This window comes from Eptesicus fuscus, chromosome 16 (assembly GCF_027574615.1).
Source record: "Eptesicus fuscus isolate TK198812 chromosome 16, DD_ASM_mEF_20220401, whole genome shotgun sequence".
Lineage (NCBI taxonomy): Eukaryota > Metazoa > Chordata > Mammalia > Chiroptera > Vespertilionidae > Eptesicus > Eptesicus fuscus.
Genome location: NC_072488.1, coordinates 15442962 through 15458983, shown reverse-complemented (window position 1 = coordinate 15458983; position 16022 = coordinate 15442962). Strand labels below are relative to the sequence as shown.

At 35.6% G+C, this 16022-nt stretch overlaps 1 protein-coding gene across 2 annotated transcripts in view; it reads right to left on the bottom strand.

Annotated features, from left to right (window-relative positions):
- BIRC6 (baculoviral IAP repeat containing 6) overlaps positions 1-16022 on the bottom strand; it is a 188101-nt gene that overhangs the window by 103389 nt on the left and 68690 nt on the right. The window contains exons 23-25 of one of the 2 annotated variants that reach the window (XM_054728248.1): positions 10197-10343; positions 1141-1328; positions 9-368 (exon numbers count right to left, since the gene is read on the bottom strand). In XM_054728248.1, coding sequence (XP_054584223.1) covers positions 9-368; positions 1141-1328; positions 10197-10343 — 695 coding nt within the window. The remainder of the gene's footprint in view (positions 1-8; positions 369-1140; positions 1329-10196; positions 10344-16022) is intronic. The other variant, XM_054728250.1, reaches the window with a different exon arrangement.

Genomic DNA, 16022 nt, shown 5'->3' with positions numbered 1-16022 from the left:
TACTTTACCACTCTGGACTTGTTGGAATTTTTGTTATGTGCAGCAAGATTGACTGCTGGGGGATCAATAACTGAGCCAGGGAAAAGCTGTGCAAGTTCAGCATTAATCACAACGGAAACCGCTTCATTAGGTGGTGTGAGTGGTGGAGTCATAAAAAGTGGTGTTGTTTTTGGAGTGGGTGGAATCACATCAGATGGATGAATGAAGAATCCAGGGGCTGCCACTGGGTTGGAAGGCACAGAGTTGTGAACAGAACCACCAACTGCTGCTACTGCTGCTGCTGCTGCAGCTGACGTTGCTGCTGCTGCTGAGGCTGCCGCAGCTGCTGCAGCTGTTGTCTGATGTAACTTGGCTTCCAGCTTTGCTTTCTGTAAAAAAAAGGAAAAGCAACAAATATAGACTAACCCTGCCTACCTAAATTGTGGGAATACTACATGAATATATAGGATGAAGATAGACATGAATAACTGTATCCTAGATAAATAAAAATGAAATTAAATAAAAAGTGGACAACACACATAAAGAATATTTCTTTGCCATGTATATTTCATTTAAAATCTGATATAAAATTTCCTGAGCATTTGGGAACTAGGACTTTCTCATATCAAAGATGGCAAGGAAGAAGAAAAGTAAGAAAACAAAGTTCTCCTAAAAACAAAATATTAACAGGAAATGGACTCTCGTATGTTACCTAACCTGGTACAATTTGTCACCTAGAATTGTATACGCTATTTTTAGACCATGATGAAATCTCCAAAACATGTCATTATTACTAAATTTTAAATCATGCTAATTTGACTGGTCTTTAAAATACTGTTTTAGGTTCTTCAATCCATATAAGTAGCAAATGGTAACTACAATGTTTGACCAATAGTGGTGAAACATATGTAAGAATGGATTTTACATAAAGATTGCAAAAAAAATCATCAACTATATTACCTAAGTTGTATATCAAATGTGTATTTATATAATTTTTTATTTAAGCATATCACAAAAACTTTACCTCAATTTTTGTAGAAAATGCTTAGTTCAGATCAGCCAACCTACTTTCCTTTATGAAAATAATGGTCATTTTTACAGTACTTTTTCAGCTTTTGAAGTTTAGAGACAGCATGAACAAAGAGCCAAATGGTCTCCAACCTGTTGCTGAAGCTTCAAAAGCTGCTGCTGTTTCTCTTGCAGCACCTGTAGCTGTTGCTCGGCTGAAGCCATTGCATGAGAGAGAGACTGCAAAGCTACCTGGGCTGCTGAACTCAGGGCTGTCGAAGCTTCCCCAACTGTCCCCGTTGATAGTCCACCTACTGCAGGAGTAACCCCGAAGGAACTCACTGGCATAAGACAAGGGGGGAAAAAAACAGGATGAAGAAAAGGTTCACGAGAAACACGTTCAAAGTACTATACTATTATGACACTAAAACTATATTTAATTTTCATTTTGAAAGACAGCAATCTAGAGAGTATAAATAAGGAAATCTTAATAGTAAAAATCTATTTATAATAATACTATTCAAGTTTAAGTGATCCAGGAATGACTTACAAATCAAATAAAAATTAATCCATATACATTTAAATTTAAAAATATTTTCAGCATAGTCTATAACGAGACAAAAAGAAGGACCCAGCAATTCCACTTCTGGGTATTTACCCAAAGAAACCCAAAACACTAAATCAAAAAGTCATATGCACCCGTATGTTCACTGCAGCATTATTTACAATTAGCCAAGATATGGAAGCAACCTAAGTATCAATCAATAGATGAATAAAGTAGTGCATATATACAATGGAATATGACTCAGTCATAAAAAAGAATAAAATCTTTTTTTAAGTATTTTTTTTTATTGATTCTTTACAGAGAGGAAGGAAGAGGGACAGAGAGTTAGAAACATCGATGAGAGAGAAACATCGATCAGCTGCCTCCTGCACAGCCCCCACTGGGTATGTGCCCACAACCAAGGTACGTGCCCTTGACCGGAATCGAACCTGGGATCCTTCAGTCCGCAGGCCGACGCTCTATCCACTGAGCCAAACTAAGCCAGGCAGAGAAAGATAAATATCACATGATCTCATTCATTTGTGGAATATAATAATCAACATAAACTGATGAACAAAAATAGATCCAGAGACAGAGAAACATCAATCAGAACGTCAAACCTCAGGAAAGGTAGGGGACAGTTTGGGTAAGGGGGAGAGATCAACCAAAGGACTTATATGCATGCATATAAGCCTAATCAATGGACATGGACAACAGGGGGGTGGGGGCATGAATGGGAGGTGGGAGGTAATAGGGGAATAAGGACACATATGTAATACCTTAATCAATAAAGAAATTTTTTTAAAAAGAGAGAAAAAAAAAAGAAAATCTTGCCATTTGCAACTACATGGATAGACCTAGACAGTTTTATACTCGGACAAAAACAGATAAATGCCAGATGATTTCACTTGTATGTGGAATATGTAATATAAAAACAAAAAACAAAACAAGCAGAACAAGAAACAGGCTCATATATATAGAGAACATTTTGATCATTGCCAGATGAAAGGTGCTTTAGGGAAATGGGTGAAAAATGTGAAGGGATTAAGAACAAACAGGTAGTTACAGAATAGTCACAGGGATGTAAAGTGCAGCATAGGAAATATAGTCAATAATATTGTAATAACCATGTACAGTGTCAGGTGGATACTAGATTTAAACAGGGTGATCACTTCCTAAGTTATATAACTGTCTAATCACTGGGCTATATATCTGAAATTAATATAATATTGTATGTCAACTATAATTGATAAGTAAAAAATTATTGTAAAAAGTATTTTCAGCATGGAAACTTCATTTAATATAGCTAAAATGAAAATAAAAAATGAGAGTGACCTTGTCAGACAATTTGAACATAAGAAATAAACTGAAATTTGCTTTACAAAGATTTCTTACAAGCAACAATACTTCCTTCTCCCTCCAGACCAAAAAAGCTAAAAAAAATCCTCAATTACAAGAACATCATTTAAATTGACTGATAACACTCATTTTAAAGCACAACCTAGACGGAGTCTGGTTTGCACAGAATATGTAAACCAGTTTCCTACCATAAGCTTCCCAGAACACTAACATAGAGAGAGGCATGTCCAATTCACAAATAGTAGGGCCCATATATCTTACTCATGACTATTACCATCATTAAAGGTCCATAAAATCCTACAAGTTAAAAAATTTGAATTTCCACTTCACTGTTATTCAAATATAGATTATAAAAGAATCATTTTCCCATTAAATATTGATGGAAATAAATATTTTTGGAAAACTTTCAAAAAAGCTGGGATAAAAACAACTTCACAGCTTAATCAAAGAGATCATCACAAAACAAGAAATAAAGGCCAAGTCTAATCAACAACATTAATACTTATTATAAAAAGCCTTTACTAGAAAGTTATATTGGGAAAAGACAATTGCTACAATAATAGCCAATGTTTAGTGTGCATTACCAGTGACACCGTTTCCCTTAACTACTATATTCAAAAGATGAACAACCCTGAAGGGCAGATACTATGATTCTGGTTTTTTTTAGGTGATTCGGTAAAGAATGGCTCAGAGAAATTACTCTGTAGAGCTGATGGTGGTCAAATCAGGATTAGAACTAAAAGCAATATACCAAAGTCAATGTGAGGCACAGTGCCAAGCATAGAACTAACATCAACTCATTTATTCCTTATAATAGCACATAAGTAGATATTATTCTTATGCACTTCATAGATAACGAACCTAAAGTTGAGAGAAGTATGATCATAAATCCTTGAAAGGAAAAAGAGGAAGTAATCTGACAGTCTATCTTAACATCCAACAATGGCTATATTAGACCAGGATTCAGATATAAACAATTAAAAAATTAAGCTACAATAAACAAGATAGCAGTAACAACAAAACTGTGAATAGCCTTTTAACAATTAAAAAATTTCCTCAACTCACAAAAACATATTTATTACAATGCAGCCATACCACACCTCATTTAACCTACATGAATACAACTATACAAACTTAGTAAAAAAAAAAAAAAAAAAAAAAAAAAAAAAGAGCAATCAGCCCTGGTTGGTTTGCTTCAGTGGTTGTAACGTTAGCCTGAGAACTGAAGGGTCCCAGGTTCAATTCCCATCAAGGGCACGTACGCAGGTGGGAGGCAACCAGTTGATGTACTAATATCTCTCTCACATTGATGTTTCTTTCTCTCAGTCTCTCCCCCTTCCCTTCCACTTTGTCTTAAAAAAAAAATGGAAAAAATATCCTTGAGTGAAGATTGACAAAAAAAAAAAAGAGAGAGAGCGCAATCATATCTCATATAAGCTGTGTGCCCCAAACTAAAATCCATCTATCTGCTTCATCTAGTGTTCCACTAAAGCGACTCTAGAGGGAAAATACTGGACTTACTGAAGCATATATGTTGTACTTGCGCTGTTGGAGTGGAGTGATTTAAGTGATTTTCTATATTAACCATGTGTACTCTAGCCCTTTACTAACTTTAAAATCTAGTGCCCAAAGCCTACTTATGGGAAAATTGTTACAACAAACACATAAGAGACATAGACAATCCAAGGAAAAAAAGTCATCATACTACTACAAAACTAATTTTAAAATCTTCTGCATGGTCTGAGTTTTTCAATATTCTTTTCTATTTTTATAACAAGGGCTTAAAAAACTAGATATAAAAACATAAAGTTGAGAACAAGTAGGTATTTTCACCATTTCTATTATATCATGCAGAAAGTCCTAGGAAGCACAAAAGAGTAAGAAAAAGAAAAGATATAATGATCAGAAAAACAACAAAGTAAATTATTTTTATTAATAGATTATAGGATTGTGTATATTTAAAAAAAAACCTAGGAATCTACAAACTATTAGAATTAGTACATTAATATAGCAATGTTATCAGATATAAGACTAATATACACAAAGCAATATTTGTATTATACTAGCAACAAAAGAATGGAAATAAAACTAAGAAAAGTATCACTTAAAATAGCATAAAAAATCAAATAGCTAGGTAAAATCTAAAAACAATGTATAAAACTTTTACACTAAAAACTACAAAACATCACCAAGATGAATTGAAGATGTAAATATTTTAAAGAATATACCATGTTAACAAAAGGCATAATATTAACATTTGGTCAATTCTCCCAATCTGATTAATATTCAAATCCCAACTTAGAAAATAATAACCTTTGTAAATATATACTGACAAGCTGATTCTAAAATTTAAATGAAAACACAGAGATCAAAGGTACAGCATAGTGTTAGCAGCTAATAATACTGGATTATAAACTTGAAAACTGCTTGAGAGTAGGTCTTAAATGTTCTCAACTCAAAAAGGAAATAGTAATTATGTGATAGGTTGGCGATGTCAGCTAATGCTATGGTGGTAATCATCCTACAATATAGCATAAATGTATCAAACCAATACTTTGTACACATTAAACTTGCTCAATGTTATGTCAATTATATCTCAATATAGCTAGAGGAAAATCGCTAACACAAAAAACGTAGAATCTTTAAGAAAGACTATCTTTAAGGAACGAATGCTAATAGAATCCACTCCTGGGTATATAACCAAGAGAACTAAAAACAAATTTCACACATAAATTTAATACAAATATGTTCACAGCTGTATTTTGCTTAAAAGTCAAAAAAAAGAAAGAAGACAAATGTCCATTAACTGTTGAGTAGATGAACAAAATGCAGTATACCCATATTTTTTTAAAAGTGGTTGTGTCCATACAATGGAATATTATCTATATATAAAAGCGTAATATTCTAATTAGACAAGACGTCCTCCGGAGGACCTTCCAGACGAAGCGGGGCTGAAAGGGAAGATGTGGGTCTCGGGTGCCTACCGGCGGCCGAAGGGAAGCCTGGGTCCCGGGTGCCAGAGGGAAGCCGGTGCCTGCAACTGGGGGAAGGAAGGCCTACTCTTGCACAAATTTCATGCATCGGGCCTCTAGTATATCTATGATAATAAAAGGATAATGTGCTAATTAGATCGGACGTTCTTCTGGAAGTCCTTCCTTCCAGACTAAGCCGCAGCAGGCAGGGACCAAGGCAGAGGTGGCAGAGGCCCCCGGCCGTGGCGGCGGCAGGCGGGGGCCGGGGCTAAGGCCCTTGCATGAATTTTGTGCATCGGGCCTCTAGTATATATATAAAAGCCTAAGTGACCAGTCGCTATGACACGCACTAACCACCAGGGGGCAGACGCTCAATGCAGGAGCTGCCCTCTGGTGGTCAGTGTGCTCCCACAGCGGGAGCGCTGCTCAGCTGACCGACAGGCACCAGAAGCAGGGCTCATGGCTGGCCCCTGCAGCCCAGAGACCGCAGCGGAGTGGCAGCGAGCCTACCGAGCAGCAACGGCAGGTGCAGTGGGGCCGGGATGAACAGGAGAGGCAGGCAGGAGCGGCAGGTGGCACTGGACTGCCAGTTTCAGCCCGATCCCCACAGGCCACACCGAGGGACCCCAAGGTGCACCAGGCCTCTAGTTTATTCATAAAAAGGAATGATGTATTGACATGTCAAATGAATGAAACTTGAAAACATTATACTACGTGAAAGAAGCCAGACAAAAAGGCCACATATTGTATAATAGCACATTTACATAAAATGTACAGGGTAGACAAAATCCAGAGACACAAAATGAATTAGTGATTGCCAGAAGATGGGAGGAGAGGGAAATGAGAGTTACTACTAATGGTTATGGGATTTCTTTTTGTAGTTATGGAAATGTTCTGAAATTACATAGTTGTGATGACTACACACCATTGTAAAACTTTCTGTCAATATTTTAATTATACCAAATAAAGAAAGAAAAGTTTGTGGATTTAGACTCTCAGATTTCAAGACTTAAAAGTAAGTTACAGTAATTAAGACAATGAGGTATTGGCATGGGCTAGACCCGTGGTAGGCAAACTGCGGCTTTCGAGCCACACACGGCTCTTTGGCCCCTTGAGTGTGACTCTTCCACAAATACCACAGCCTGGGCGAGTCTATTTTGAAGAAGTGGCGTTAGAAGAAGTTTAAGTTTAAAAAATTTGGCTCTCAAAAGAAATTTCAATCGTTGTACTGTTGATATTTGGCTCTGTTGACTAATGAGTTTGCCGACCACTGGGCTAGACCAATGGAACAAAAATAGATTAAAATAGATAGCAGACCCATGACTTTAAACCAGTGGTTCCCAACGTGGGGCACGTTGATTTTTAAGGGAGGGCAATTCGAGAATGAGTTATTAACAGTGAATTTTCTGCATTTCTTATGGTTCTAGGGACCTCATACACAGTATATATTGTAATGAATTTATGCATTTCAATTCTCTATGTTTTGAAACTAATTTGCTATTTTTTCCTATCATTTAATATTATTATTTTTTTAACAACTGCTTAGTGATTTCTTCCTCAGTATTTCAACTGTCCTTTCATTCTTTGCTTTTTCTTTTTCATGGATGCCATTTTCTTTGGAAGCTTGTTTAGACCAAGTTAATGGTCTTTTAGGCTTCCTCCACATGAATAGGAGTTCACTTGTTTAATAAGAATTATATGTCACATGTATTTCTAATAGCACATGATCTCACTCATCTAGGGGAAATAATGAACAACATAGACTGATGAACAAGAACAGACCCAGAAACAAGGAGGCATGGATCAGACTGTCGGGCCTCAGAGGGAGGGTAGAAGAGGGTAGGGGTAAAGGGGAGAGATCAAACAAAGGACTTGTGTGTATGCATATGAGCCTAATCAGTGGTTAAGGACAACAGGGGGGTGGGGACATGCGTGGGGAGAGGTGTGGGATGGGAATGGGGGGATGAGGACAAATATGTGATACCTTAATCAATAAAGAAATTAATTTAAAAACAAAGAATTATATGTCACAGAGAGGGCATCAGGATTTTAGAGATGCTTAGGTGGGGTACAGCCAAAAAAACGTTGGGGGAACCACTGCTTTAAACAGAGGCAACACTGCAGTAGAGTGGAAAAAAAAAAAGGTAGGTTTTTTCCCCCACACTGGTTACACAGCAAAAGAAAGAACTAGTATACTAAAATGAATTAGAATACCCACAGTATAAGGACCTATTTAAAAACTGAAAATTATACCAATTACAGTGATGAAATTGGAAATGAGAGAAAACAGAAAGCAGGGCAAAAGCAATTTTTGAAGAGCTATGGGGCTCAGATCTCTCTATAGCTAATGCAAGAAAGGATTCAAGAAGCCCTATGAATCTCAAGCAAGACAGAGAAATTGAATGAATATGAATGAATCTCACAAACAGCTTGAGTACTGACAGTGAACTTAAAAAAGGAATAATAAGACTGACAGGTTATGTCTAACAAAATAGTGTAAGGTGAAAAATAAGGAAATACTACCTTTAAATCACGATAATAGCTAACTTAGAATTCTATAATAAAATATAAAATGGTATTTTCATTCTTGAAAATTAATCCAAATAAACCAAATATAAAATGTTATTGCGATATTCAAATAAATTTAATTATGTGTTGAAAATCAGATACCATAGAACTGATTATGCTAATCATGGTAAATGTATCATGACACATTATAATTAACTAAGATGATTAAGATAAAAATGGCACCAGTTGTTAAAGAGGATGTCTGTATTGTTTAAAGTACTTATGTATATGTTACATAGAGGTAAGTAATATACCTAGTATTTTTTTGAGGTACTAAAGCAAAATAAAAATGATAAAAGGAATGTGGAATGTATCAATAATACTGCAATCTGAATAATGGCTATGTGGTTTATTCATCTAATTATTCAAAAAATACTTCTAAAATTTTCCAATAAAACTAAGTTACTTCATGAGTAGACAAATTCAAAATGGAGATCTTTACAGAGTATTTTCAGATATAAAATCATACCAGATAAAAGTTCAAAAGAAAAATGAAAATGAAATGAGATAAACTCAAATGAGTATTAAATATAAAAAATATAATGTGTGGAATTAAAATACACTTAAATTATAAAATTACAATGCCATATAAAGTGGGAAAATAATAAATAATGTTAAAGATATGGTAAAAATAGCAACAGGACTTTCAGATGTCAACAGTATGTCTACATTATGATATTTGTAAAAACAGTTAATAATAGTAAAAAGTAAAATAGGCCAATAAAAATGTAATCACCAAAAGAAGGAGAAAAAAAGATACATCTGGCAAGATGAGAAATATAATAAAATATATTAATTTTAAAAACCAATGGATTTAAACATAAATATATAGTGATTACATTAAATGTACATTAAATATTCCAACTGAAAGACAAGTATCAGAATGGATTATAAAAGGCAGCTATATGTTGGCATCTGCATATAAAAGAAACATTACAATTTAATTTTAAATTGAAACTATCATCATTACACATAATCCATGAATTTCACTTAGTATTTACTGCCACAATTGGAAGATATAAGATGATTCTATATAAAGAGTACTCAAATAAAGAACTAATAGGTTTCTTTTAAACCATTTGCCATTCTGAAGCCAAGGACAAGTTTAAATTTTTCATGACTTCTCTTGCAAATTGATTTTACTTTCTGTTCAAGTGTTAGAAGATAATAAAGATATACAAATGAGACATCCCATTGATTATTCATTTAAAACATCAGCAAAACCACACTGTTCAACATACTCAAATATTGGTTCATAAATATGCAGTTGCTTTAAACTAGATGGAAAAATGGTACTCCCTCTTTACTCATTTCACACTTCTCAAAACATTGCACCAATATACCTTTAACAACTGAAAGAAATAAAATAATATGATGCCAAAACTATACAAAAGACTGACATCAACTGATGATTATTGAAGCTGACTAATGGAAATATAGTCTATTGTTCTCTTACCTCTATTTTCATTATGTTTAATATTTTCCAAATTAAAAAAGTTCTCAATATACACACACATAAAAAAACCATAAGATTTAAAATAGTGCACTAGAGGGTAGAACAAAAAAATCCTATGAAGATTAGAAAGTATAAAACTACTTATAATTTTTCCCCAAAATGTCCCTCCTATTAATAAATTTCTACTTAACATGACAGTTAAGAAACGTATTAAGTACTGGAAACAGATACTTAAATCCTTATATGTCACTTAATATTTATACAGTTTATAATATATAAAAGAATGTAAATAATAAAAGAAGGTATATACCAGTAAACGTACTTGCATCATCCCTTTCAATTCTGGTTCCATCACTAGTTGACACACAAGTAAAGTGTAGGGGTTCAACTTCTAGAAGTCCAGTGAGAGATGTGAAACTACCCTCAGCAGCTGTGCAACTACTGACTTTTCCATTTCCTAATGCAGAAAAGACACAAGTTTTATAACATGTGAATAAATCTTTAAAAGGCAACAGCCATATGAAAATAATAGTGCTAGTCCAATTTTAATTACAGAAGGCGTATAAACAAACACACAACCCTTACATAACGCTTCACAATTGACATGGTACTAAGAAAACTCACAAGCAGAAGATACTGTCCTTATTACAAAAGCAGAATTGCATTAAAACAACTCAGTGTCCATTCACATTAATAAGAAACAATAACGAGTGATATAGATTTTAAGTGAGAGAAAAAGATAATAAACTTCCAATAGCTATTGCCCAATCTGTTAAGTATGCATAAAATCAAAATACAATCTATGACATCAACTGTATAAATATGACACTAAATAGATGAATAAACATTCCAAAGTATGAACAAGATCTGTAAATGCTTCTTTATATTTTATATATATTGTCAATTTTCTAAAATGAGGCATACTACTTTATAATCATACAAACAGTTTAAGTTAGCATATACACTGAGTGGCCAAATTATTATGATCTATGAACACATAATAATCTGGCCACTCAGTGTATATCCTATATAATAAAAGGCTCATATGCAAATTGTCCCCTCGACCAGGAGTTTGACCAGCAGGCAAGCCGGCCAACCGCCCATGTCCCCATCCCCTGGCCACGCTGGCCGGACCCCACCCATACACGAATTCATGCACCAGGCCTCTATTACACACACACACACACACACACACACACACACACACACACTAAGTGGCCAATTATGCGTTCAGAGATCATAATAATCTGGCCACTCAATGTATAGTAAAAAAAATATATCACATGGTCACAACTATCCTATATAATAAAAGCCTAATATGATTAAGTGTCCAGTCATCCATTCAACCAATAAAAGCATAATATGCTAATGATATGCTAAGACCTCTCAACTACTTGCTATGACATGCACTGACCACCAGGGGGCAGATGCTCCGACCAGTAGGTTAGCTTGTTACTGGGGTCCAGCCAATCAGGACTGAGCGAGATGGGCCAGATACACCCTAGAGTCCTCCCACAGTCCCTCTCTGGCTGGGCAACCTCCCACATCCTTCCCTAGCCCCAATCATGAACCGGTGGGGTCCCTCAGCCTGGCCTGAATCCTCTCACAATTCAGGACCGCTCACGGGATGTCAGAGAGTTGGTTTCGGCCCAATCCCGCAGGCCAAGCCGAGGGACCCCACTGGTGCACGAATTCATGCACTGGGCCTCTAGTGTGAACAATTAAAGTATAACAATAAAACCATAGCAAGAAGAATGAATGGATGAACACACAAAAAAAATAAGAGTGTATGTGGTAAGGGAAAAGGTTATCTTTAGTCCTTTCAATTTTCTGGAGTTCATACTACTTTTAACATAAGTAACAACTAAAGTGAAACAGAAACTCAATATGGAAAAAATGAGGTTATATAAAAACTGTTACCAACAACTGAAGGACTAAATTAAAAGCAACAGTAGCCCTAGCTGGTTTGGCTCAGTGGATAGTGCATCAGCCTACAGACTAAAGGGTCCCATGTTTGATTCCATCCAAGGGCACTTGCCCGGGTTGCTGGCTCAACGCCCCCACCCCAACCCGCCCCAGTAGGGGATGTGCAGGAGGAAGCCAATCAATGATTCTCTCAATATTGATGTTTCTCTCTCTCTCCCTTCCTCTCTGAAATCAATTAAGAACATATATATTTAATAAAAGCAACACTAAATTGTCATAACCTTATTTTCCAAACTCCCATCAGTGCCTAGTTAGTATAGGGTCTGACACATGTCTTAAAAAAATGTATTTATTGAGCACTTAATATGAGAGTAAAAGGACAGGCCCCAGTTCTCATGAAATACATTTTCTGTGTCGAAGGTTATTTCATTAAACAACTAATTATACAATTGAATTTTTTTTAAGTGCTATGTTCTACTTAAGGGCAGTTCAAAGGACTAATAAAGGGAAATCAGTGTAAGAGATAATAAAATAGTTCTATGATGAGGTGATGAGGTTCATGGAAAGAATAAGAGATTTCTATGTATTTACTCCATTCAGCAAGGGAATCCAGGCAGGAAAAAATAATTACTTGAATGAAATTTCTCCACTAGGAAGGAACAAGGCACATTACAGGAACTGAATTGGTAGAACAAATATTTCTCAATCCTAACACCACTTTTCATAGCTTTAGAATAACTGAGAATTCAAAAAACCTTTCTTTTATGTTGGTTGGAATTTTTATGTGCTGAAGTGAGGCAACAGTACTTATATATTGATACTTAGCATAAATTTTAAAATGAGATATTTTAAATATTAATTCATTTAACAGTGATAAACTCATTAGATTAAAAAAAACACAGCATACTTTGATGAAAAGTAACTGTCTTCTAAAACAAAAATACCTAATGGAATAGTGGCAATGTTTTACATTTTATAAATCCCTTAAAATCTGGCTTTTCAGAAGGTAACTGGATTTTCCTGCCTTCCCCATTAACTGTGCTGTAATAAGTTGTTTTTGTAGAAGTATATGAAGGAAATCCAACCCAACACAAACAGGAAGATGAAAAAGATTTCAATAGCCTTAAATATTCAAACACTTGACAAGTACCAGTTTTTTTTTAACCTTTTGCACTCGGATGTCGAGTGCGACTCGACACGGTTAGCATCGGTAGCAGCTCGTATGTCGAGCCACACTCGACACGTAGTTTCACCGCAGTGGGAAGGGGGGTTTTTGTCTATTTTTCCAGTATCTTTTCTTGTTTTCATTAGCATGAAAGGACAAGTACAATGTAAATGCTGTCTCAACTGATGCCACCACCTAAGCTTATCTTTTGCATAGGCAGCAATCTTGAGTAGGAGGGTCCAAGGTATGAGTCGGTGCATCATGCCTTTTTGAGCTTGCATCATCTTCCCTTGATGAAGAACCTTCCTTATCTTTTCGTCTCCTAGGTTTGTTTAGGTTTCTATTAGCATATCACAGATGTTGTCATGACACAGGGTTTAGTTGGATGATTGGTTTGCCCCCTAGCAGTCGCACGTTCTGAGTGAATTTCCCCTCCTCGGGATGGATAAGTTTTCCAAAGACAAAGAAAGCAGCGATGATGAATTTTACTTCGAAAACGAAGAAAAAAGTGAAAAATGTAATAGTGACGAAAGTGAGTTCTCCGAGGATGCAAGTGGAGATGATGAACAAATCGCTGGTCCTAGTGGAACTACAGAAAGGAAAAAGTCCCTTGCTTTGCCCAAAGATCTGGCTGAAAGTACGGACAGTGACAGTGACATTGAATTCATAAAGGCAAAACGAAGATGCACAATTGTTTATTCGCGTGAGAGTGATGGAGATATAGGTGATATCATTGAGAAATCGGGTATAAGACCCAGTGAAAGTTACGTTTCTAGGGGAAAACAGGAAAAAGAAAAGTGGACATCTACATCTGTGAATGACAAAGAGCCTAGCAGAATCCCTTTCTCCACTGGTCAGTTACATGTTGGACCTCAAGTTCCTTCTGGATGTGCCACACCAATAGACTTTTTTCAGTTGTTTTTTACTGAGACGTTGATAAAAAATATAACGGATGAGACAAATGAGTATGCTAAGCATAAAATTAGCCAGAACTATCCCAACGATCCACTTGGAATAATTGGAAAGATGTGATAGAGGAAATGAAGGCTTTTCTTGGTGTAATACTAAATATGGGTGTATTGAATCACCCCAACTTGCAGCGTTATTGGTCCATGGATTTTGAGTCTCATATACCATTTTTTCTATCTGTTTTCAAAAGAGAAAGGTTCTTGCAAATATTTTGTATGTTACACTTGAAAAACGACCAAAAGTCAAGTAAAGATTTGAGAACAAGAACCGAGAAGGTAAACTGCGTCTTGTCATACCTTGAAATGAAATTTAGGGAGAGATTCTGTCCTGGAAGAGAGATTGCTATTGATGAGGCTATTGTTGGTTTCAAGGGAAAGATACACTTCATCACATATAATCCTAAAAAGCCAACAAAATGGGGTATTCGTTTATATGTCCTCTCAGATTCAAAATGTGGTTACGTACATTCATTTGTCCCTTATTATGGAGGAATAACATCTGAAATGTTGGTAAGACCTGATCTCCCTTTTACTAGCAGAATAGTTTTAGAGCTTCATGAAAGATTGAAGAACTCAGTACCTGGTTCTCAAGGTTATCATTTCTTCACTGACAGGTATTACACTAGGGTCACTCTTGCAAAGGAATTGTTCAAGGAAAAAACACACTTGACAAGGACAATAATGCCCAAAAGGAAAGATAATCCACCTATTATCAAACATCCAAAGCTAATGAAAGGAGAGAGTGGCTTTCAGGGATGAAAATGTAATGCTTCTTGCATGGAAAGACAAGAGGATAGTCACAATGCTCAGTACATGGGACACTTCAGAGACTGAGTCTGTGGAAAGGAGAGTGCGTGGTGGTGGGAAGGAAATAGTTCTCAAACCCAAGGTTGTGACCAACTATACAAAGTTTATGGGGGTGTTGATATAGCTGATCACTACAGAGGCACATACTGTTTTATGAGGAAGACTCTAAAATGGTGGCGTAAATTGTTTTTCTGGGGGCTTGAGGTCAGTGTTGTAAATTCCTATATATTGTACAAAGAATGCCAAAAAAGAAAAAATGAAAAACCGATAACGCATGTGAAATGTATTAGGAAACTAGTACATGATCTTGTTGGAGAATTCAGAGATGGTACACTAACTTCCAGGGGTAGATTATTATCCACTAACTTAGAGCAACGTTTAGATGGAAATCTCCATATAATCACACCTCACCCTAACAAAAAACACAAAAGATTGTGTTGTTTGTTCTAACAGAAAAATCAAAGGAGGAAGAAGAGAGACGATTTATATTTGCAAAACATGTGAATGTAAACCAGGTCTTCATGTGGGTGAATGTTTCAAAAAATATCACACCATTAAAAATTACAGAGATTAAAATTACTCTTTGAATGTATCAATAATGTGAAATATAAAAAAATCCAAATAAATAAGTTTGTATGAAAAGAAACTCCAGTTTTTTATTCTACTGCCGCGCTTAAATCCCGGGTAGAATAAAGGAATCAAGAAAAAAGTAAGCGAGTGCAAAGGGTTAAAGATTAGTTGCCACATTATACTGATATCTGATCAGTGAACTTCTCAAACTCGATTGCACTAATATTAACTGGCCTATCTTGTACTTTTAAAGAATCATTTAGCCATTTGTGTGGAAAATATTGGTTCACCACTATATACAGATCTTCAAATGTTAACACATTTCATTATATAACATCAGAAAATGACAATCACTAATATTCTCATAACCCACCAGAAAAAAAAAAGGCTTCATGTATTAGTAAGCTGTCAAGTTCACTGTGGAGGATACACATTTTCAGAAATTCTAATTTTTGCTTAAAAGCTCTACTTTTAATACTGGGAACAAACACTATCAATTGGATGGATACTGATAGACTTTTTCTATAAGTCTGTGTAAAAATACCTGCCAAATAACCAAGTTTTAATAACCTATCTTGCAAATAAAAATGGAGTTCCATGAAATAAACATTCCCTTTATAACTCAACTGCACGGTGTGTTTCTTTGAAACAGTCATGGTTCTGCAGTATACAGCAAAAGTGTTTGTTTTATGCATGCTTC